At 36.5% G+C, this 26,649-nt stretch overlaps 1 protein-coding gene across 1 annotated transcript in view; it reads right to left on the bottom strand.

The window, feature by feature from the left end:
- The window catches only part of LOC311092339 (NACHT, LRR and PYD domains-containing protein 3-like), a 59,098-nt gene that overhangs the window by 12,807 nt on the left and 19,642 nt on the right, over positions 1-26,649 (bottom strand). The window contains exons 3-9 of the mRNA XM_084128993.1: positions 12,041-12,195; positions 11,098-11,366; positions 10,653-10,697; positions 8,532-10,419; positions 8,091-8,255; positions 3,888-4,061; positions 3,241-3,423 (exon numbers count right to left, since the gene is read on the bottom strand). Of these exons, the coding sequence (XP_083985119.1) occupies positions 3,241-3,423; positions 3,888-4,061; positions 8,091-8,255; positions 8,532-10,419; positions 10,653-10,697; positions 11,098-11,353 (2,711 nt within the window). The 5' untranslated portion in view covers positions 11,354-11,366; positions 12,041-12,195. The remainder of the gene's footprint in view (positions 1-3,240; positions 3,424-3,887; positions 4,062-8,090; positions 8,256-8,531; positions 10,420-10,652; positions 10,698-11,097; positions 11,367-12,040; positions 12,196-26,649) is intronic.

The following is a 26,649-nucleotide window of genomic DNA, read 5'->3' as shown; positions in this document are numbered from 1 at the left end:
ATTTTCTTGAGTAAGTAGAAGTACTGAAAAATAATATGACTCAAGTAAGAGTAAATAAGTAGATTGCTTAAAAACTACTGAAGTAACTACGTTACAAAGTACTTTGGTATTATTTTTCTATTTTTACCCAAAATGGGGAGATGATGGCAATATGGAGCGCTAAACACTCTCATGTCATCTGTTTAATTCATACTGGAAGCCCAGTGCATACTGATTCATCCCTCACGCAGAAAGTCCACAAGTGAGATTCATAGAAGTATTAAACTTATGACATTTCAGGAAATGCCTTATATGGATATAATAACATGCAAATATTGACGTTTTGACTGAAGTCATGATGACTGATGACTACATGAAGACAAACAGATTATAGCAATAATATATCTGTGGTTATCAAGCTCTCAGGTATTTTCATAAGAATGATGGATGTTTTTAAAGGGATAGTTCACCCAAAAAGGAAAATTAGCCCATGATTTACTCACCCTCAAGTCATCCTAGCTGTAAATGACATTCTTCTTTCAGAGGAATACAATCAGAGTTATATTACAAAATGTCCTGGCTCTTCTAAGCTTTATAATGGCAGTGAATGGCTGGAGAAAATTTGAATCCCAAAAAAGTGCATCCATCCATGATAAAAGTGCTCCATTTTTGCTCCAGGGGGTTAAAGGGTTAGTTCACCCAAAAATGAAAATTCTGTCAGTAATTACTCACCCTCATGTTGTTCCAACCGCGTAAGACCTTCGTTCATCTTCGGAACACAAATTAAGATATTTTTGATGAAATCTGAGAGCTGATCACTTCTCCATAGGCTGCTAGGTGGCCCAAACTTGCTGGCCCAGAAAAGTTATTAAAGAGATTGTTAATATAGTCCAAGTGACTCCAGTGTCTCAATCTTAAGTATATCAAGCGACGAGAATACTTTTTGTGCGTAAAAACAAACAAAAATAACGACTTTATTCCACTGTTCATTTCCTTCTCTCTGGGCCTCGTAGTGTTTTTGCGCTGCGCGTCTGTGTTATACGTCATCACGCATCACACACACATGACCAGCGTCGGCCAATAGTGAGCCTACGTGGTGACGTATAACACAGACGCGCAGCGCAAAAACACTACGCGAACCAACTAGAGGTCCAGAGAGAAGGAAATGAATAGTGGAATAAAGTTGTTATTTTTGTTTGTTTTTGCACACAAAAAGTATTCTCGTCGCTTGATGAACTTAAGATTGAACCACTGTAGTCACTTGGACTATATTAACGATCTCTTTAATAACTTTTCTGGGCCAGCAAGTTTGGGCCACCTAGCAGCCTATGGAGAAGTGATCCAGCACTCAGATTTCATCAAAAATATCTTAATTTGTGTTCTGAAGATGAACGAAGGTCTTACGCGGTTGGAACAACATGAGGGTGAGTAATTACTGACAGAATTTTCATTTTTGGGTGGACTAACCCTTTAATAAAAGCCTTCTGGAAGCTCAGAGGAAAGAGCTAAACAAAACCCTGGTCGCAAATTAGCAATTTTGAAGAGAAATGTCGGAGGATTTCTATATAATAGAAGAGGAGCTTCAGTTTGCTGCATAGCCCTATTTGTTTAAACCGAGAGGCGTCTAAGCTTACGATATTCCTACACCCTACGTCATCCATGCGCCACGGGTTATTCTTGTGGCGCAAGTCGAATTGCGAAGTATGCATATGGTCGTCTGGCGGAAGCTAGTTATTTTAGATTATAAAATTATAAATATAGGTAGCCTATTTTTCTTACAAAAACCCATGGCTTCGCTTCAGAAGGGCTTTATTAACCCACTGGAGCCGTGTGCAGTAATTTTTTTTTTCTTCAAATTTGTTCCAGCCATTCACTCCCATTATAAAGCTTGGAAGAGCCAGGACATTTTTTTGTTATAACTCTGATTGTATTCGTTTGAAAGAAGAATGTCATATACACCTAGAAGGATTTGAGGGTGAGTAAATCATGGGCTAATTTTCATTTTTGGGTGAACTAACCCTTTAATGCAATGCTAATCAACATAGCTTGTAGAATATAGTAAATAATATATTCTCACTCTGTGTTAAGCAGCAACATGAAACCAGAGCCCACTGTTGCTATAGTAACGAATTATCCTTTTACATGCATCTAATTGACAGATAAATCGAGTTGAGGTTTTTTTCAGCTTTGTACAAAGTTTGCTTTGTACATTTAGTTTAACTGTATTGTTAAAGAGGGTAAGCTTTACCATTTAATTGAACTGTATGCATGTATTTTAGACACTTACATTGTTCTTGCTCTGTCCATGCAATAACTGCGTCTATGTTATGAGCCAAGTTTTTTATTTACTTCAACTGCTCAGTGTTCTGGTATTATCAATGGGATGACCCATTTCAGGATTTGCCATAATTAAAATGTAAAATCAGAATATGAGCATAGCTCACTTACATTCACTGAAATATTGAAACATTAGCGATACTGATTCAAAACACGAGCACCAGTGATTGAATGTCAAAGCGCGGTTTGAACGCCCCGCCCCCCAGTCGAACTGGAAGTTTTGATTGGTTTTGCACCCAAGTCAGACCTGCCAGTTATTGGCTGAAGCGCTTCTGATCTGTCTGTTATTGGCTGATGCGCAGGGCTCCACCGCAGTAGTTTGAAAAGTGTCTGCCCTGTTGTCTGTCCTCGGCACCTTTGTCAAAGTACTTTGTACTTTTGGTGAAAAATAAATGTAGCGAAGTTGAATACTTTATTTTTATTCAACTCAAGTAAAAGTAAAAGTACCACAATTTAATTATACTCAAAGTAGAAGAAAAAAAAAAAAAAAAAGAAAAAAAATCGAAAAATCTACTCAAGTACTGTAATGAAAGTATTTGTAATTAGTTACTTTACACCTCTCTGTGTGTGTGTGTGTGAACATACCTGTCATATGAGGACATTAATTAGAATAAATATATTATAAATGTTTAATTATTAATATAAAGATCTACCAGATGTCTGTGGTTAATTAAAAATTAACAAATATCACAAACAAGAGTGAGAAAACAACGAGGATCATGAATCATGTGTGAAAGACCTCAAACATGTGTTAGCTTGTAAAAATGAGCCCTTGATGGTGAAGACAATGAAGCTGCTGAAGATCCCATGTCAAAATATGGAAGCACCTCAATTGCATGGGAGTATTTTCAATTAAATTTCACTTTACTGTACACTTGTAGATGATAAGACTGAAATACAAATACAGGACAAAATTAATCTTACCAACTAGTATCCAGTTCGTTCAGTGTGCAGTTTGGATCATTCAGTAGATAAGAGAGCATCTTGACTCCTGATTCTCCCAGGTGATTGCCGCTCAGATCCAGCTCTCTCAGGTGTGAGTGGTTTGAACGCAGAGCTGAAGCCAGATAACCACAGCCTTCATCTGTCACCATACAGCAACATAAACTACAAACACACACAGAAACAATGAAGATCTGAGACATTAAAACTCTCTACAAAATCTTGTTAAGTCTTCTGAATAATTACACATCCATTTAATATTAAATGAAAAGAGTTGAATATCTCTTATTACATAAACTATCATTTTGGCTGAAAGGAGAATATGGTTCTGATCACCAGTTGATCTATACAACCATCTACCAGCTCCGAGGATCATAAGCAAATAAATTTGTATATCCTAAAGGAAACAGCCATGTTCAAGTAAGTTTGGGTTTTAGGTTCTGAGGAAAACGAAATGCTGTTGACACTTAATACATTGTTTTCTGCACAACATAGTTTTTATTTCCTCTAAGAGAGAGTGGCTCTTATACATACATATACAAAATTCACGCATTAAAGAATCTACTAAATATTAAATGTATTGTCATAATTTATAATGCTTCAATATACTGAATGAATGAATCTCAAACCTCAGTATCTCCAGCTGACAGTTTGGGCTCTTCAGTCCATCAGAGAGCAGCTTCACTCCTGAATCCTGCAGGTCATTGCCACTCATGTCCAGCTCTATCAGACGGGAGTTTGATGATTGTAGAACTGATGCCATAATTTCACAGCTCTGACCAGTGAGGTGACAATATGACAATCTGAACAAAATAATAAAAAAAACTGAACAATTGCACATCCATTAACAGTAATGTACAAATACGTTGTTTCTGTATTTAACCATACTCCAAATGTTCCAAAAGTGTGACACAACAGCGATTCAATTGCGCAGCTGCAAGACGAGAGAAGAGAGAGACAGGCCTCCAGTGCAGCGATGATGAACCTGCTTGCGCCGGCTGCTCTAACCAGTGATAAACACAACAAGAACAGTTCGACTCATTTGAATTCAACACTCCAATGATACGGGAACCGTTAAGGCAGTTTCTAACACTAGAAATACTGTAGACTAGGGGTGACCCCAAATAGTCGAAGATTCGATGCTTCGATTGGAGGAGCCTGATTCGACTACCGATCTCACGGTCGAATCTTCGCAGAGGTGTTATGAAATGAGGATCATGCCACTTTGGCAATATGAGGGCGCTCAATGTCTGATGATTTCACATAGAACTACCGGTTTTCTGTCAATACGTTAATATTCAGCCTATTATGATAATGCTGTATATAAAAATGTGCAAAGAAATAAGCTTTTAATAAATATTTTTTAACGCGAGTGAATAAATCCAAACACCCCGCGTCTGCGTGACAGATTTAAGTTTCACTTTCAATCCGTAACCGACAGAGGAGCGTCTTGGCGGCAAGGATTTAAATCTTTAAAATAACAATGTCTGGGATAAGAAAATAATGTGTGGATGTACACCGTCAGAAAGGATATTCTACAAGGCTGGATTTAGCATCAGGAAAACCATGATCTCATCTCTGCCGGCCAACGTTAACAAGTTTCACGTTAGAATGTACTTTATCCGTGCGCACAATTTGAAAAGACTCCAACGGACACAGACAGAGTGAAAGATTGGATTTGTTCTCTCGATCAGGTAGGGTACAAGTGATTTCAAAACTTTTCAGACGGTTCTAATTTGATTTTTGGATGCTGGGAGTGTGAACATTTTTAGCTAAAAAGACTGCCACTCCAGTTTAGCATTTATTGTTGTTTCTGCAGTTAAAAAGACAAAGCTGAAAATTCTGGTTAGCCTACTATCGTTATTTTAATAATTTCTTTATTTTTATTTTATTTATTGATCTGTCAGGGTTATCTAATCTAACTATTTGTGGCTTGTGTTTTGAATATATGTTCCTCTGCACTTTAGGCATTTTGCTCATCTTGTGACTTGATTCTGATTTATTTCGTTTTGTATTTTTATTTATTAGAAAGGTATATTCTGTTCTAATTTAATTTAGTAAATTAATTGTTTATTTTTTCGGTTTATCGATGTTGTGGTGTATAGAGCCTGCTCGCACAGGTAGGCCTAATTTAGCCAATTTAATTTGATTTGTATGTGAAATGCAAATCCTGTCTGTGGCCTTTCTGGAGTTATTTATGTTATTTCTTAGTTTTATTGATCCAAAATGTTTTTATACATTTTCTTCTATATCTTTGTGTGATTTTCTGTACATCGCGGCTTTGAAATGTTAAAGCCCCACCCCCATACACATGATTCGACTATTAGTCGACTATAAGCCAGACATGACGATTCTGATTCGACTATGAAAATCCATAGTCGGGGACACCCCTACTGTAGACTAGAAATCATTGGCTGCGTAACATGAGACCTAACAAGACCTGGTGTGTGATCCAAGATGAAGGCTTCTGGCTGCCTGCGAACAAGAATCAAACACTCTCACTCTCACACTCTCTCACACACAGCTTACGTCGACTGTGTTTACGTGAATGCACCAAGACAGGCATTTTGACATATTTCTGTGTCTTTTACCGTTTAAGTGCGCAACCAAAGACAAAGGCTGCTAAACTTGTCCATGTTCTATATATGCAATGTTGCAAATATATATCATATCATAACATAATATAATAATTTAATGAAATAAAACAGTTATATAAACACTATTTGATTTGCTCAATTTGTTATGATGTACTACTGTCAGATTATCTAATAACAAAGAGATGGCAGTTTAATTTGTTTATCTAAAAAACATACAACAAGATTTGACAAGCCATCTCTCATGTGCTGACATAATGGGGAGAAAACATCTCTATTGCAATACATGCTTCATTGACTTCATCATCATTATCTTACTTACAGTCATATTGGAGGACCAAAAATTTTCTATGTACCTTATTAATAAGAAAATATTATTTGTACAGGCAAATAGATGAACCCAGAATATGAACGCAACATGCAACAATTTATATTCATGTAAATTTTCCCACAGGAAACCATTATAAAGAAAAATAACTAACATGCAACTTACCACAATGAATGCAAATTCTGGGTTTATCTGCTTACCTGATATGAAGGACTAAAAATGACAGAACGAAAAATAAATAAATAAATAAATAAAAGTAGAAATAAATAAGTAAATGCAGAAATAATAGTGAAAATAAATACATTTTGGTAATATAAATGGCTATTTCTGTATTTTTACATGTATTTATTTATTTATTTATTTATGCATTTCTATATGTATTTATTTATGTATTTATACATTTATTTATATTTTTATCTATTTATCTATTTATTTATTTATATATTTATATATGTATTTATTTATACATTTATTTATTCCTACATTTATTTATTTATGTATTTCCACATTTCTACATTTATTTATTTCCGTATTTCCACATTTCTACATTTATTTATTTCTGTATTTCCACATTTCTACATTTATTTTTCCCTGCGCATGTATGCTAATTGACCAATGGCTAAGCCACGCCCCCAAACGCGATGAGCCAATCACAGTACGCATAGCTAACCCGGACATTCTCTGCTTGCTTGTCCATTGCAAGGCATTGCGGTTATCAGTTTTCATTCGTTTTTATGTTTTTTTCTTGTCATTTTGGCTTTTAAACAGCGTGTGTGTGTGATTTTGGTTGGGTGACAGTTGTAGGTTACAGTTTGACAAGAGTTTACAGTTTGACAAAAGCACAATGTTGTGTTTTACACAAATATAAGTAGGCTAAACACTTTGCAGTTTTAATTATGTCCTGTATGAACAAAATGGAGTATGTTTTTATGTTTCCACTGTTCGATCGCGCGAGCGTTCGAGCGGCTCTGACACACACACACACACACACAGACACACAAACACACACATTCCAGCAATGCAATCTTGACATCGCAGCCTGTTCATTATTCTGCGCTCACACCAAACGCGAATAGAGCGTCAAATTCGCGCGTATCGGCGTCTAGTTCGACACTTGAACATTTTGAATTAAAGCGAATAGGACGCGCGTATAAAGCGAGCGTTTGAAGCAAAATAGCACCAAACTATAAGGTTTACACTGTGAACTGTAAATCTTTGTTCTGGAGCTGAAGCTTATCGACCTTCTCAACAATAAAATTATTAATATAACCCTCCAATGCATATTAAGGCCCTTTTGGTGACATCGAGATGATATATAATCTTTCTGTCTCCAAAAAATCATCAATTGCCTCCTGTGAAATGTCTCCTACTGTGACAGCTGCCAAAGCGCCTGTTACCGAATGTTGACTGTTTCCGAGTGAGTTGAGGGGGCGTGGTTAGCCATTGGTCAATTAGTATACATGCGCAGGGAAAAATAAATGTAGAAATGTGGAAATACAGAAATAAATAAATGTAGAAATACAGAAATAAATAAATGTAGAAATGTGGAAAAACAGAAATAAATAAATGTAGGAATAAATAAATGTATAAATAAATACATATATAAATATATAAATAAATAAATATATAAATACATAAAAATATAAATAAATGTATAAATACATAAATAAATACATATAGAAATGCATAAATAAATAAATAAATACATGTAAAAATACAGAAATAGCCATTTATATTACCAAAATGTATTTATTTTCACTATTATTTCTGCATTTACTTATTTATTTCTATTTTTATTTATTTATTTATTTATTTTTCGTTCTGTCATTTTTAGTCCTTCATAACTAGAATGTAAAGCAGACTGAATTTAATATATTTAAATCAATGAATTTGATATATGAATCCCAAACCTCAGTATCTTCAGCTGACAGTTTGGGCTCTTCAGTCCATCAGAGAGCAGCTCCACTCCATAATCATTCAGGTCATTCTCACTCACGTCCAGCTCTATCAGATAGTTTTGTGTCTGCAGGGCCAAAGCCACAGTTTCACAGCAGAAGTCAAAGAGTCCAGGTAGTCTGTAAAAAGAGGATATTTTTCCAAGACATACTGTGTGTTTATCTTGTAGGAACAGTGTTTGTACTGACAGTTATAGGTAATGTCTTGTTCTCTGTGAACATTCAAGCTTTCTAGAAAAAAGTCAAGTGAAAATAACTTTGAAATGTATGTCTAAAAAGTCAGTGTTTAGTAAATCCATTTTATTAAATACAGATTTTACTCTCCAAAATCATTAAAAAAAACCTTAAAAACTTAGTTAAAAACTTTGCATTAAAAGCTGTCAACAAGTTACTTACATGGCTTTCCTGCAGCATCTCACAGCTGGGAGAATATTAATTTGGCTTCCCAGTCTATGATTGTACATACTCAGGTCAAACTCATCCAGCACCTCCCCTGACATCAGGAGTACGTAAGCCATCAATGAGTACATGGAAGGTGAGACCTCTATTTCTGAAGATGATCTGATGTATCTTTGCATTTCTGTATATAATGAATTGTCATTGAGCTCCAGTAAGCAGTGGAACAGGTTGACTGAAGCTTCAGGTGAACGTTCCTCTTGGTCTTGTAATAGTTCTGTAATGTGCTCAGTTATTTCTGTGACACTGTCTTTGCTGTCTTCAGTGTGTGTGAACAGGCCTCTGAGCAGGTTTTGATTGGACTCCAGTGAAATGCCCATCAGAAACCGTAAAAATAGGTCTAAATGTCCTTTCTTACTTTTCATTGCTTTCTCAACAGCCTTTCTTAGTAAAACATGTAAAGCAGTATTTTTGTCTGGCCTTGCTAAGAGAGACACACACTTAATCTTATTGTACAGTGTTTTGTACATTTGATATTCAGGGTGAAGGAAAAACAGACCGTCAGGCTGGACCTCATTTAGTGTTCCTTTAAAGAAAAACTCCAGTTCATCCATGTTCTTGTTCAGGTAGCAGAGGAACACATGCACTGCAGCGAGGAACTCTTGGACACTCAGATGCACGAAGCAGAAGACCTTCATCTCATGAAGTCCAGCTTCTTGCTGAAAGATCTCAGTGAGCATTCCTGTGGACTCAAAGTCTTCACTCACATCAATACCACATGCTTTCAGATCTTCCTCACTGAACACTATGTTTTCCTTCTTCAGTTGTTCAAACGCTAGCTTAGCTAACTTCAAAATCATTGTTTTATTGGACTCTAAGAGCTTGGTACGTTCTCTTTCTGTTTTTCTGTCAAACTTCTGGCTCTTCATGTTCATCTGTATCAGCAGGAAGTGGATGTACATTTCAGTGAGTGTCGTGTTGATGTTCTCTGCATTGTTCCCAATAGGGATGCCCTGAAGAACTGTGGCTGTGATCCAACAAAACACAGGAATGTAACACATGATGTAGAGACTACGAGATTTCTTAATGTGTGAGATCATTCTGGAGGCCTGAGTCTCATCTTTGATTCTCTTTCTGAAATACTCCTCCTTCTGCTGGTCAGTGAATCCTCGCACCTCAGTGAACAACCCTACACACTCCGGAGGGATCTGATTGGCTGCTGCTGGTCGTGATGTCACCCAGACGTGAGCTGATGGAAGCAGAGTCCCGTTCACCAGACTTGTAAACAGTTTATCTATAGATGATCGATCATCAAAGCTTTCAATTTCACTGGCAAAATCATCCAAAGTCAGTTGACTCTCATCCAGTCCATCAAAGATAAAAGCAAGCTTACAACTAAATATCTTGCATATCTTTGCTGTTTCCAGTTTCTTCAGTTCTGGATTAAATTTCTGTAGAAACTCATGCAGACTGATCTCTTGGGCTTTAATGCAGTTCATCTTTCGGAATGGAAGCAGGAAAACACAGTCTATATCCTGATTGGCTTTTCCTTCTGCCCAGTCCAGAATGAACTTGTGCACTGAGACCGTTTTTCCAATGCCAGCGATGCCTTTGGTCAGCACAATCTTTTTCTTTTTTTTGTTCAGACTAAATACATCATTGCATTTGATTGGCCTGTCCTGTGATTTACGGGGTTTAATATTTTCATCAATCTGCAGAATCTCATGTTCTTGATTGACTTCTTTAAGATCCCCCTCCGTAATGAAGAGTTCTGTGAAAACATCCCTGAGATCTGCTTCTTTTTCCCTTTTACCCTCAAAAATTTGCTCTACTTTCTCTTTCATGTTCATTTTGTGAGTTTTCAAGAATTCCTGCAGCCAGAAATCATCTGTTATGAAAAATATAAATTAACATGTAAAGGAGTGAACAAAACAACACTAGAAAATTAAACACAAAGGTTTTTCACATTAGCATGATTATTATTATAATCAACTGGAGCAAACATATGGTATTTAAATTCATAGTAATGAAAGCAGTTCTGTTCTGTACTGAGATCAATATACATGAAACATGTTAAAATATTTTTTGATTCCGCTGTAAGGATGTTTAAGGTTAATTTACCTTGTTTTCTTGGGCGTTTCTCAGCTGGCTCTAATGATGTTTGCACTGTGAAGAGAGAGAAAAGAATGAGACTATGTTCATCAAGGTATCCTAAATAAAGCTCTGCATCGTGTTTCAACACTTCATTAAGCAGCACAACTATTAAATAATTAACTAAATCCGCATATTAGAATGATGAAGGATCATGTGACACTGAAGACTGAGTAATGATGCTGAAAATTCAGCTGTGAAACTTTTCCTGTGATGGAAAAGTAAAAAAATATATATATATTTTTAAAAGATTCAAATAGAAAAAAAACTATTTTAAATTGTAATATTTCACAATATTTTAACTATTTTTGATCACATAAATGCAGCCTTGGTAAGAATCTTCTTTTAATAAAATCTGAATACACATTTCTATGAATCTATGCTTCCTCTCGTTCTCAATTCTTTCCTTTATTACCTTCAGTGTACTTGTTTTGTAACTCTTTAGCCAGCTGGTTCTGGTTCATCTTCCTCAGGATGTTCAGTGTTTTCTTCACAGCTTCTTCTGGTCCAAAACGCTCCATCATTATATCCAATATATCAGTGACACCAGCATTCTCCAGTTTACTAGCTCCAATGGGTCCATCATGTTTTAAGTGCCACTTAAATGTCTTCAGATCGTCTTTTTTCAGGTCATCTAGAGTACGATAAAGCAGCTCTAAAACAGCTGCCATCGTCCTTCATGGACTGTTAGAAAAATAGAAAAAGTCTTTAAATAGTTGTACTTTTATAGCAGAGATCTATGCAGTACATGTAAATAAATGTGTAATGAAATTACACTGTAATCAGATCAATTATTATGAAACATTTTATATTTTTTTAAGGTGTAAGATTAATTCTTCAGGTTGTTATTCAGTTTATGATTCTATGCTCATTAGTTGATAATTTCACACACTCACACACACACAATTATCTTTGATTACCCTAACTTCTAAAAACTGAATAAATTCTCATTATCAAAATTACTCTATAATTAAAGGTTTTAATGTTGAATCAGTCTGTACATTCATGAGTAGAGCAGGAGGTGAAGTCAGTTGAGAAAAAGATTTCTAACAGCTTTAGTGTCATAGACCTAAAGCCATATTTAATGTTTGATAGAAATGTAAACAAGGATGTGAGGGAAACCGTAGAAGTACAGTGTGCCAATTGTTCAGCTCACAAAACATCTTTTTCAAAAACGTTTTGAAAGTTGTACGTTTTGAAAATGACGTGATCTAGAACTTTATTCAGTGGATGCCACTGTAAAGAACTTCAGTGCATAAAATTCAATAAAGGTCTATTAGTTGTACTGCATGAATCTCCTGGGATTACTGGAAACATGACACTTAAAAATTGGTCAGTAACTTAATTTTCTAACTTACCTTGATTAATGACAATATTTGTAGATGTTTCTTTGTCCTCTTCTGAAATGGCGACTTGCTCAACAAAAGCACTGATCTTCTCTTCACTTCCGTGTTCTCATGAAGAACTGGGGGGCGTTTCTCTTTTTTCAGGAGTAAAACGACATGAGATGAAACTATGAGAGAAAAACATCCATTCAAGCAAACAAACACATATTTGTTTGTACAAAAAGCTACATACAGCACCTTTAAGTACTGAGAATATATTTTAAATTAACATAGCATAATTTTAGTAATTACTATAGAAACTACATATAATATGCGTAACAAGTACACTCTAAAATAAAGTGTTACCAAAAAATGATACACTTGTAACCATATTGTATCAAGATTTATTATTCATCGAACATAATCTTTTTTCCTCTTTTGGGTTTTTCTAAAGAATTATTTAGTGTTTTATTGTCCTCTACTAGCTACTAATTCTATTTATATTAGCTGCAGAATTACACATTTCGACTGATCATTTATTATTTCATATACATAGAATAACATTTGGCAAATCTTTCAATATTTTCGGAAACTTTCAATATTAAATGGAACTGTTTTTTCTTTTTTCTTTTTTTTTTGGCTTTTATTTGATTCTCTTAAATAATTTCTATATAATTCCTTTTATAAGATAGTGTTTTCACTATTCTTTTCTGCACCTTCTCAGTGTACTAATCTTTTACTATAAATGTTGAGTTTTGTGAAATTGTTTACGATGTTACTCGTTTAAGTCTATAACTCGCTTTAGATAAAAGCGTCTGCTAAATTATTAAATCTAAATGTAGGCTTATAAATATTACATGGATATTATATACATTTGAATATATGCAATGTAATAAAAGCATTTTTGTTTAACTCATATATGTATTTATTTAAATTTTTACTATGAAATACTACGATTTTCTCTGTTTTCTTTGTTTATATTAGTTCCTCTAGTGTTTTACAGCATCATCCGCCAGAGGGCGCCAAACCTCAAATATGTGAATGAAAGAGCGGGAAACAGATTTTCATGTACAACACTATTAATGCACTCACAAACGGGCATTTTTTTATTAAATAGACACTAAATATCACACATTTGGCTGAGCTTGTCTTTGGTTTGGATTTTGTGAAATGTTTCATGGATATATAATTTTATTTTGCACTCGTGAATTGCCTTTTATGAATATAGGCCTATTTATACATTTTACGCACGTGAATTATAGATTAATGCATGTTTTTGCGTGAAATAGGCCTATTATGGAGATTGATCTGGCTCCACAGTTGGAGTTGTTTAAAGCATTTGCAAAACCATGTGTAATTTCAGGCGTAGGCTATGTCATTGCAAACATTCACAGACATCACACTGAATATCCTCTGATAATAACAGACCTGTGATTGGCCTCTTTCAGGTTACACAGGAAAATCCCAAAGACATTCAAGGGGGGGGCCCTTGTCTGAAGTTTGAAATCATTGGTTACCCATAAGCCAATCACATAACGTTTGGTTATGGCGTGTGTTATGCGCATGCTCAGCCGCATCTAACTTCCACTGTAAACACATGTACGATGCAAAAACAAAACCATCCAGCAAAATTTTGCAGATTATGTGAAGTAAATCTACGCATCCACGGTGCAATCAGCGTCTACGTCACGGCTCTCAGCCCGCCCTCTGTTCGTTGATTGGCCGGCTGTTTTCAGGCCGGAGGAAAACGGAAAGCTATGATGCTGTCTCAGACTGAGTACAGAAGCGAAATGAAATTGAGCGAAAGTACGAAGTCTGACATAGTCAGGCTAACAAATATCTACACGACTAACAAAAAAATATGTTCTAAGAACATTTAGCTAACATTGCCATTAAGCTATGAAAAAGTTGTTCCTGGATATTCTCTGAATGTTCAAAACATCAAGATTTTTTAAAGGATTTTTTTTTAATTCTTGGTTATGCAAACATTTCATTCAGTAAACATTATGGGAATGTTACTTTTAAATGTTCTCTGAACGTTCAGAAACAAGCGCTGAAACAAGAGAAGACCAACAGAGTAGTATGTCCGAATTAGTATTCGGAAAACAGAAGGACACTTTACTATCCCATGAGGCCACGGGAGAGGATTCAACTGATGCTATAGATCACATGACAATAACAACATGGTGAACATAATAGTCTGGATTCCATTCATACTACACACATTCATACTATATAGAACATACTTTTACAGTCGCAAATTAAGTTCCAATTCAAATGTTGTACCTGCTAAGAGACAGTATGCGATTTCGGACACTGATGTAACAATTAAAGAAATGTTAGACGAACATCCAACTAAAACTTTTCAGAAAAAAAATAACGAAGTATAAATGTTTTTGTGCTAACATTCCGAGAACATTATTAAAGATAACTTTGAACAAACGTTCTATTGCAGTCTTTCACAATTACTAACAAGCGTTTATCAATACTTTTCTAAACACTTAACACAGCAACAGTACATAGCCAAATTGTTAATTTTCTGACCAAAACCACTTTGTTAAATAAATACAATCTCTACATTTCAAAATGCTAAAAACCTTTTTCTTCATATACTAACTATCAAAACACTAGCACTAGTTTTCTATCACACATGAACACAGTCAATCATAGCGGGGCTCTCTTATAATTAAAATACTGACACTTATGAAAACTGCATTACTTTTGTTTAATACCTGCAGACCATATGAAATTATTGTTTTTTTTATATAATTCAGTTTCAGCCATTCTACATTTTTGTTTGAGTGTTGAATGTGTGCATTCTTGGCAACATACTATATAAAAGAAATTACTTTTTCTACAGAATGTGTGAAGAAAAAAAAAAAAAATAGAAAGTAACAGAATTGCTGAGGGCCGCCACTGGTCAAATGTGTCATATGGCCTTTGGTTTTTATTTCACAATTATTTTTCCTCAGAAATTGTGAGATGTAAACTAGGAAAGTGTGAGATAAAATGTCACAATATGTTCAAATGTTGTTGTTTTTTCCATTAAAGAAATAAGCTTTTCGTAAATAGGAAAATGTTATTTTGTCACTTATTGGGAGCAGTATGCTAGCTGGAGCCATTTACCTCCAGTCTTTGTGCTAAGCTAGGCTAGCGGTGGGTGCGTCAGACAGAGTTACGGCACGCACGGAGATGAGAAGGGTGTGTGTGGACTTATCTAACTCTGGGGGATACGGTGAAGAAGATAAAGTCCCAAAAAGTCGGCGTGTTCCTTTAAATCAAGATAAATTACTTGAGATGCAAAATTACATTATTAATCTCAAGGTATTAAGTCTTTTTTTTCTGAAAAATGTGTCAAAATGAAGTGAGTTAAAACAAGATAAAATATCTGCTAATGAGGTCAGAAAAATAAACGTAAAAAAATTCTAACTACACTGACATTTTCTCTTGTTTTAAGCATGAACTCACTGCTGGTCACTAGCATGTAAGGTATGTTTTGTGAAGTAAGTGAAAATAAATTAAATTCACACTATAAGTGATGTCTCAGCGTTAGTGACGACACCTGTGGTTAACAAGCTGAATCACTGAAGATAAGAGTTCTTGTTCACAAGAACAGAAAAGAGAAGAGAAGAGCAGAAACACAACAACTGACTTACAGCCTTAGAGGAAATCAACTGCAAATAAAATCAATATCTCACCAGAGGATGATTAAAAAAACCATATTCACAAATTACAAACAAGTATGGCTTTTATTTATTTCATATGACACATGTACAAAGGTTGTTGAGGTCACCATTGTGGTGATCAGTGTTCCCTTTAGTTGCACACTTGTCCATTGACTTGTTGAATTAATTATCTTTCAGATCACTATTTTCAAAATTATGATGCTCCTGACCAAGGTTATTTTCATAAACGAAAACTGAAACTAAGACTAAAACTATTGGTCAAAAAGCATTTTCGTAAACTGAAATAAAATAAGAGATTTCAACAAATGAAAAACTAAAACTAAAGTAAACTAACAACAGTTACTGAAAAACGAAACGAAATAAAATTAGCAAAAAAAGATAATTTTTTTCGTAATTAATAAGCTCTCGTCCTTGTTTTCATTCCACTGCGCTACTTTATTTTTCTCGCGCATGACACTTCTGGCAATCAAGTTAAAATAAGTTCAAGTTGTTAAACTTTTAAAAGACGCGTTTCGAGACCTTGTTTCCCATTCCACTGCCCACGTCTGGCCAATGTCTGACGTTAATGCAAATACAGCTGTACTTTAATTCCAGATAAGATAACCATCTCATGTGAAACTTAATAAACAAGATATATTAGATAAGACATATTAGACAACATACCACACAGAGCTGAAAACAGAAAATCAAATAGCATGTCTAGCCCACAAAGAGGAAACCACATATTTTAAGATTAAAAGTAAACTAACTGTCATGAATATGAGTATAACTGTAAAGTAAGTCCACTTAAGGCAAGTTTGTAGAGAACCCAAGTGCTGAAATGAAAACTATTGGACATGGCACTTACCAACAGCAGTGAAACAACACTTGACAAAGACATATGGCAAACGTGAGGGTTTAAATACACACAAGACTAGACAAGGGACGCCTGTGAACATAATCAAGACAATCAACCAATGACAGCATGACACATAAGACAAGGGAACACATGGCAGAATCACATGACTAACAGGGAATCACATGACATGACAAAGACATGACCAAAACAAGACGTGATAGTAACTATGAGTATATAATATTAAAAGATACAATAGATAAAAAGCATAAATAGATCAACACAAGAATAATGTTTGAAAGGATTAATCATAAAAATAACCATAAAAGAATACTCATAACTAGATGTACCGCATGGCGGTACAAAATATGACCGCCGCTCAGGCCTGCACTGGCTTTCCACAAAAATAAATGACGTGGAGTAATTTGGCTGTATTGCGTGTTTATGTATATACCTAAAAAAAGTAGTAGTATGTGCATGTCTGTCTGTGTGTGTGTGTATGTGTGTGTGTTTGTGTATGTGTGTGTCTGTGTGTGTGTGTGTGTCTGTGCATGTATGTATGCGTGCGTACATGTGTGTGCGCGTGTGTGTTTGTGTGTGTGTGTCTGTGCATGTGGATTTGTATGTGTGTGTATGGGTGTGTGTCTGTGCGTGTGGATGTCAGTGTGTGTGCATGCTTGCGTTTGTTTGTATTCCTGCATGTGTGTGTGTGACAGTATCATCCTAAACCAGCAACCCTTCGCTCAACACCACCATCTACAGGCCGATGAGTGTACAGTCACTAAATGTGCGCATAAATGAATTTATTTTATACCCCCCCATGGATGAAATTCTACGAAACTTAGCATACCCCCAGAGGATGTCAAGTTAATCATACACATGAAATATGGTGCAGTTCTGAACATCTAAACTGAAGATAGGGGCGAAGGACCCTCCCATTCAATTTCTACAAACCTCTACCAAACGGTTGAGGTGCCTGTTGATGGTAAAAGTCAGTTATCTGATTTCGGCATGGGTTTGTTGTGTTTTACTGAAATAAAAAAACATTTTTTCCCCAAAAAAGTGGTTTTATCTTGTAGCCCTTGTCTCAGAGTTGTAAAAAAACAATGTTAACAAAATTAAACTCATTCCCATACCTAGTAGAACACTTAAGTAAATGTCCCATTGAAATTAATGGGATTTTATGGATTTAGGTGAAGAAAGTGTACACATAATACATTTTGGTCTGTACCATGAAGAGAAAACTGATTCAACTATATAAACTATATATTTTCTGAAAGCGTAGACTCTCAGGATGTGATCTAACATGGCATGAAACATGTCCCACCCACGTCATTAGTATACTGCCCAAGCATAACACATTGGGTATTGGTAAATCAGGTATATGGCTGATACCTAAAAAAAGTAGTAGTATGTGCATGTCTGTCTGTGTGTGTGTGTGTATGTGTGTGTGTTTGTGTATGTGTGTGTCTGTGTGTGTGTGTGTGTGTGTGTCTGTGCGTGTATGTATGCGTGCGTACATGTGTGTGCGCGTGTGTGTTTGTGTGTGTGTGTGTGTCTGTGCATGTGGATTTGTATGTGTGTGTATGTATGGGTGTGTGTCTGTGCGTGTGGATGTCAGTGTGTGTGCATGCTTGCATTTGTTTGTATTCCTGCATGTGTGTGTGTGACAGTATCATCCTAAACCAGCAACCCTTCGCTCAACACCACCATCTACAGGCCGATGAGTGTACAGTCACTAAATGTGCGCATAAATGAATTTATTTTATACCCCCCCATGGATGAAATTCTACGAAACTTAGCATACCCCCAGAGGATGTCAAGTTAATCATACACATGAAATATGGTGCAGTTCTGAACATCTCAACTGAAGATAGGGGCGATTAAAGCAGAATAATATTGCATTTTCATTTTTTATGGGAGGGGCGCAAATCACAAATGAGTGATTATGGGCTAGGTTGATGTGGGACCTTAAGACCAACATACCATAAAAATTTCTTCATCCTCGGTGCCACGGTTCAGGTAGTTATTTAGGAAAAACTGCATTTTTTGGGTTTGGGGGGGCCCAGCGCGGGGGGGGAGTGGCCCCCGGGGACCAAACGAAATTTTTCCGTAAAAGTCTAGTGGGGCTACATGCCCACCAAATTTCATGTTCCCCGGTGTTTCGGTGTCCCTGGTATCGTTGACGGAAAATTCAGTAGATTGACGAAAAAAAAAAAAAAAAAACTTTGACAATCCCTATATGACCGCTTTATCATAATAATAATTTATAATGCACCACGTTTAACAAGATTTCATCTTTAATATGAATGATTTTGAATTAATCATTTTTACTTTTATACTTGTAAGTTTTGTTTGGTTCTGTGTTTAATCTCAAACAATTATTTTATTTTTATTAAGAGGTTTGCACAAGAGTTAACTGTAAACTGCAAACATTAAACTTTGCTAAAAGTGTTCTGTTTAACTAACACTGAAACTATAATAGAAATGTGTTCACAAAATAGAAACCAAACAAAACCATTAATGAACTAACTAATAGGCATTTTGAAAAATGATATTAAAATAAACACTAATTTAAAAATGCAAACCTATAATAACCTTGCTCCTAATGACATATTAATATGTGCATTTTCACAGTCAGTGATTGACAGCTGGATTTCGACACATGTGAGTAGCAACTCTCCGTTTTAAACTTTCATCATCAATTTGTTATTATTATTAACTGTTATTAACTGGTGTGTGTGTGTGTGTGTGTGTGTGTGTGTGTGTGTGTGTGTGTGTGTGTGTGTGAGTGTGTGTGTGTGTCAGGGCTGATTTTCTGGCAGTGGTGTTGGTGAGGCTCTGGTTTCAGTGTAGATGTACAACTGGTGTGTTTATCAAACTGGAGCTGTCACAGGACTCCTGACCTTCGACCCCTGATAGTATTAACTCCTAAAAAAAAAGTCAAATACCATGAAACTAGAGAACAAAACAAAACACAAGAGCGGCAATGAGACTGTTGACACAAAAGACTGGCAGAGTGTGTGTGTGTGTGTGTGTGTGTGTGTGTGTGTGTGTGTGTGTGTGTGTGTGTGTGTGTGTGTGAGAGAGAGAGAGAGAGAGAGAGAGAGAGTGAGTGAGACTCTACAGCTATTAATTAATATCCATAAAGTGAATAAGGCAAACTTGTGATTAAACTTTACCTCATGTAAACACAATACTTTAATCAGATTGATGCCATAAGCTCATGTAGTAACCATAATCATAATAAAAATAGCATGTATAAACAGCATGTAAACACTTAAATGGCTTCTCTTCCACTCTGACTGAAGTTTGCATGTGTTTGTGACGAACACGGATGATGTTTTCATGCACAGATTCGTAAAGGTAAAAATCATATTTTTGTGGAGAAACTGAGTTCATGTTGACAAAGTTGCATGACATGAATATAATTACATTTACATTTAATCATTTAGCAGACGCTTTTATCCAAAGCGACTTACAAATGAGAACAAGAGAAGCAGTGAAACTAACAGTAGGACAACAATATACAAGTGCTATGACCCTTCTCAGTGTAATCTAACGCAGTACATGTTCATTTTTTATTTTATTTTTAATAAAAGAATAGAATAGAAGAGAAAGTGTTAGTATTACTGGATCAAGGGCTGTCGAAAACGAAGCGTCTTCAGCCGTTTCTTGAAGGTGGCTCCGGACTCAGCCGCTCTGGTGGAGTTATAGATCATTCCTCCAGCAGGAACAGTCCAGGTGAAGCTCCGAGAAAAAGATTTTATGCCTCTTTGAGATGATGCACCACAAGACGTCACCGGACCAACTCATCGTCTTAATCACACACTCGATTTAATTATATCATATGGAACCGATCCAACCGATATAGATATCATTCCACAAAGTGATGATGTCACTGACCATTACTTGGTAACTTGCATATTACGTACTGCTGTAATATGTCATGCGGCGCCGCGTTTTCGACCAGGCAGAACAATCCTTCCATCCACCATAGATAATTTCTCGAGTTGCTTGTCTGATCTGTCTCAGCTGCTGCCTGAACCCAAACAAACAGATGAACTAGAAGAACTAACTAGCACTATGAGCACCATTCTCTCTAGAACATTGGATGTTGTTGCACCCGTTAGATTAAAAAAGGTCACAGAGAAAATTAAAGCACCATGGTACAATAATACTACGCATGTTCTAAAGAGAGAAACCCGTAATTTAGAGCGTAAATGGAAACAAACTAATTTAGAGGTCTTTAGAATCGCGTGGAAAGACAGTATGTCACGTTATAAAAAGGCCCTAAAAGCGGCCAGGGCTGAGCATCTCCGCAAACTAATAGAAAACAACCAAAACAATCCTAGGTTTTTATTTAACACCGTGGCTAGACTAACAAATAAACAGACGTCACCCGAACAAAATATCCCGTTACAGTTTAGTAGTAATGATTTCATGAACTTCTTCACTGAGAAAATAGAAAACATCAGAACCACAATTGTAAACGTTCAATCCTCAATCGCACCTTATAATTCAGCCTCAATTTTCCCCCCGCAAGAACAATTACAGTGCTTTACAACTATAGAACAAAAAGAGTTAAATAAACTTATCACTTCATCTAAAACAACAACATGTTTATTAGATTCTATACCAACTAAACTACTGAAGGAAGTGTTACCTGTAGTGGAAGAGCCTCTCCTCAATATTATTAACTCATCTTTATCTTTAGGTCATGTTCCAAGAACATTTAAACTGGCAGTGATAAAACCTCTCATTAAGAAACCACAATTAGACCCGCATAATCTAGCAAATTATAGACCCATTTCAAATCTACCTTTTATGTCTAAAATACTAGAAAAAGTTGTGTCCACTCAACTGGGCTCTTTCTTGCAAGAAAATGATATCTATGAAAAGTTTCAGTCAGGATTCAGGCCGCATCATAGCACTGAAACTGCGCTCGTTAAAATCACAAATGATTTACTCTTAGCTTCTGACCAAGGCTGCATCTCAATACTAGTTTTACTTGATCTTAGTGCTGCGTTCGATACTATAGATCACACAATACTCTTAGATCGACTACAAAATTATACTGGTGTTCAAGGACAAGCATTAAGCTGGTTTAGATCATACTTATCAGACCGCTACCATTTTGTCTATTTAAATGGAGAAAAATCGATCATAATTCCAGTAAACTATGGAGTGCCGCAGGGATCTGTGTTAGGCCCTCTGTTATTCTCAATATATATGCTGCCACTTGGAAATATTATAAGGAAACATGGAATTAGTTTCCATTGTTATGCTGATGACACTCAAATATATATTTCATCACGGCCGGATGAAAACGCTAAATTATCCAAATTGACAGAGTGTGTTAAAGATATAAAAGATTGGATGACGCGTAATTTTCTATTATTAAATCCAGACAAGACAGAGGTAATACTTATCGGTTCAAAAAACCGCCCACAGAACCTCTCACAATACAACTTTGACATCGTAGGATGTCCTGTTACTTTATCCTCTACAGTAAAAGACCTGGGTGTTATACTCGATTGTAACCTGTCTTTTGAAAATCATATTTCGTATGTTACAAAAACAGCCTTTTTCCACCTTAGAAACATTGCTAAGCTACGTAATATGCTATCAGTTTCTGATGCAGAAAAGTTAGTTCATGCATTCATGACCTCGAGACTAGATAACTGTAATGCTTTATTAGCCGGTTGTCCTGCATCCTCAATAAACAAGCTACAGTTAGTCCAAAATGCAGCCGCTAGAGTTCTTACTAGATCAAGAAAATATGATCATATAACACCGATTTTATCATCACTACATTGGCTACCTATAAAGTTCCGTATAAATTACAAGGTATTGCTACTGACCTATATAACGCCCTAAACGGCTTAGCTCCAGTCTATTTAGCGGATCTTCTATCACCCTATAATCCATCGCGCTCTTTAAGATCAATAAATTCAAGGCTTTTGGTCATACCTAGGATATCCAGATCAACCAAAGGAGGGAGAGCATTTTCACATTTGGCTCCAAAACTCTGGAATAGCCTTCCTGATACTGTTCGTTGCTCGGACTCACTCTCCCAGTTTAAAACTAGATTAAAGACGCATCTTTTCAGCCAGGCATTCATATAATATTGTTAATCTCACAGTTTCAAACTACAATCCGGCCTCTAGTTCATAAATGCCAGAGGAGAACTGGCCCCCGACTGAGCCTGGGTTCTCCCAAGGTTTTTTTTTTCTCCATTAGGTCACCTGATGGAGTTTTAGGACACCATTAGGCCGCTTGATGGAGTTTTAGGACACCATTAGGCCGCTTGATGGAGTTTTTTTCGGTTCCTTGCCACTGTTGCCTTTGGCTTGCTCAGTTGGGGATATTTTGGGGATATTTAATTTTATTCTATCAATCAATAAATTCCACTAGAAACAAACTTTGTTGTATTATTTTATTTTAATACTGTGAAGCTGCTTTGATACAATCTGTATTGTGAAAAGCGCTATACAAATATACTTGATTTGATTTGATTTGTTCGCTTGCAGAGCGCAGGTTTCTGGATGGCACATATGTCTGAAGTAATGAGTTTAGGTAGGAGGGAGCAGAGCCAGTGGTTGTTCTGTAAACGTCAGTGACTTGAATTTGATGTGAGCGGCAACTGGCAACCAGTGCAGTGTAGTGAGGAGAGGAGTGACGTGCTCTCTTCGGCTCGGTGAAGATCAGTGTCAGAGGTTTGACAGAGCAAGCTGGAAGACCAGCCAGGAGAGCGTTACAATAGTCCAGTCTGGAGAGAACTAGCGCTTGGACGAGGAGTTGTGTAGCTCTAATAGGAAGGGCCTGATCCTCCTAATGTTGTACAAGGTAAATCTGCAGGACCGGGCAGTTCTAGCAGTGTGGTCTGTGAAGTTCAGTTGATCATCGATTACCTCTCCAAGGTTCCTGGCTGACCTTGATGGAGTTATGGATGACGAGTCTAGCTGAATGGGGAAGTTGTGATGAAGTGTTGGGTTAGCTGTGACCACCAGTAGCTTCGCAAGGTTTAGTTGAAGGTGGTCCTTCATCATGTCTGTCAGGCTGAGATACGATATAATGCAGTATATCGACGGTCAAAAACATAGAGATGAAGAGATTTTATGTGTGTCACTGAAAAAATCCAATACATGAATAGAAATGTGTTTTGGATTCAACATAAGTAGATTAAAACAATGTCCAGTCCCACAGACTGTGTGTGTGTGTTCACCATTTGTGCTGTGCGTGTGTGAATAATGGGGTAAAAATAACCACAATTCTTAGAGAATGATCATAAATGCATGCATGCAAACAGGAGTAAACATCTCACTGCGATTAATTCCTCACTCGGATTATTGGAAATAATCAAATTATTGGTGCACATGTAAACATAGTCATTCACACACTGTAAAAACACACAAGAGTGTGTGTGAGCTGCATTAGCGTGACGGTCTGTCAGCATAACGTGTGAAACTCGAGCTCTGATGTCCGTCTGCAGAGACTCCACACACACACACACACACACACATAGCCTACTCACTTACTCACAGTCACTCTCTCTCTCACACACACACACACACACACACACACTCACACTCACTCTCTCATTCACTTACTTAGCCACACTCACACACACACACACTCACGTTTCACACATAGGCCTACTCCGTGTTGCGGTGTGTGTGCGGTGCAGAAGCAGCACGCGCTATAGTGCTTTCACATAGGCCTATATGCATTTGCAGTGCGTAACTGATCCGCGGCTGTACCGTAAACACATACTCACTATTTGTATTTCAAATCCAGAAGTTATCAGCAAATTTTATTTAAAAAAAAGTTTTGTCAGCATTGCGATTCTCTTTGTACACATATACACTCTTTAATAGACGTATTCACGTTTAAACACAATTTAAACAAAGTATTATTCAATGCATTACTTTTATATAATTATATATTAAGTTCGACTCATGCCCTTTTTTTTTTTTGCATAATTTAAATCTTTATACAATAAATCTTGCATGTCACAAAGAACTTGTTTTTCCACCTCCACGAATGAGACGAGTGTTGTTCATTCTGTCGCCTTGTTGAAGTAAATTGTAGTTTTCCTTGATTTACCCCGGTCTTAAAGTAAAAAGATGACTGTGAAAAATAGTAGGCTAGTATTTAATTAAATGCATTTATGGTGAAATTACTAAATTTTCATGTCAATCTGGTCAATCTGTGTTCATTTTGACCATGAACCATGCACGGTCACTTTAATTCAGCGCGTGCACACAGCACAATAGACTCGGTGCGGAAACGATCTCTGCACTGCTGTACACACACCGCAACTGGAACGGATCACCGGACCGCATCCGCGCGCAGTGTGAAAGCCATGGGCGAGGCTAGCCCCTTTTTAGGGGTGCTTCAGCACCCCTAAAAAGAAGCTCAGCACCCCTAAAACTTGGAGTAAGAAATGTTGTTATTCTAAAATTTTTGTTCGTCTTTGACAAGGTTAAATAATGTTCTTCATCTTCAATCCGCAGCAGCGCCAAGCAGAGCGCAGGTCAGAAACAGAGGCGTGTGTATGTGGTGTTTGTTCATCTGAGCCTCATTGGTCTTTCACTTCTCGTCAATGTCAGAATATTTGAGATGACCAATCAAATCAAAGTAGGCGGGCTTTATGTTCACAGAAGCTGCTGAGCGCGAATTTTACATGGAATTTTAGCAGCACGACTGACGCTTCAGTTTATAGTGCGAGTTAAGATGTAAGTAGCTAAACTAAATTTTTTATATTTGACAGTTTTTTAGGTCATAAATGTTAAACGAATGACAAAAATAATTAGAAAACTAATAAACTTTTGTCTATTCTCGCCATTTTGAGCTGAAAATAGGCCTATATAACGTGTGTAATTATGTCATTGTGAGGGGACAAGAAACATTGACAAAGCCGTTTTCATAGGCACAAGATTAATAATGCATGTGTACATGTTGAGAATTAATATAATACAATTTGTAGCCTTCAGTAAATTAAAAAAGTTCAGCTTTAGGAGGGGAATTAGAGACAGGGCAAGATCAGGAGACTGAGAGAAAAAGACAGAGTGATGGAGATGAGGAAAGAGCGGGTTTTAAATATATTTCTTATCCTTTTTTGGCCTTCAAACGTCTTGAAATGCACATATCAGAGAAATAAAAATGTTTAACCCCATAACAACCTCAAATGTATGACCTCTTTGATTATAAAGCCCTGTCTACGGCCATGTATTAGGACTAGATCAATAATGAATGTGTACATATTGTGAATGAATTTAATAAACTTAGTTACCTAGCTTTCCTGGTAGCTTTGTCTGAGAAAATGATTCATAAATCAACCTACCAGTTGACCCTATGTTTACTTTCTTCACTGACAGACAAAAATGAAAAGCCTATATCAGTCAAAGCTCAGCTTTAGGAGGGGAAAAGACAGAGCAAGATAAAAACAAAGAGAAAAAGAGTGTGATGCTGATGAGGTGTGAAAATAAACAGCTGCCCGCACATGGTTTTAAAGCTGTTGTTATCCAATTTTTTTGGCCTTCAAAACATCTTAAAATGCACATATGTAGATCAGAGAAATCAAAATTTTCTCGGGGGAGCATGCCCCCGAACCCCCCTAAATACCTCACATTTAGGACCTCAGTGATTCTAAAATCCTGCCATATGCATGTTACTGGATGAATGAATGAAACTAGTTAATAATGAGCATTAGACCATAAACTAACTTTTTTTTTTTCCTCATTGGGGGCTGAGCCCCCCTAAAATTAAAATCCTAGAATCGCCCCTGGTGAAAGCTCTAACCTGTTAACATGGGTATGGAAAAAAATACGCACCGCAAACAGAGTATGTGTGAGACGGGCGTCACACTCTCATACTCTCACTCACTCACACACACACACACACACACACACAAACAGGCGCACATATCTTTGTGGGGACTCTCCATAGACGTAATGGTTTTTATACAGTCCAAACTGTATATTCTGTCCCCTTACACTAACCCTACCCATCACAGAAAACTTTCTGCATTTTTACATTTTCAAAAAAATATCATTTAGTATGTTTATTTACCCATTTCCCTCATGGGGACCGCTGGCTGGTCCCCACAATGGAGG

The sequence above is a fragment of the Abramis brama genome (genome assembly GCF_963993115.1).
Source record: "Abramis brama genome assembly, chromosome: 11".
Taxonomy (NCBI): Eukaryota; Metazoa; Chordata; class Actinopteri; order Cypriniformes; family Leuciscidae; genus Abramis; species Abramis brama.
This window is presented reverse-complemented; position numbering and strand designations above follow the sequence as displayed.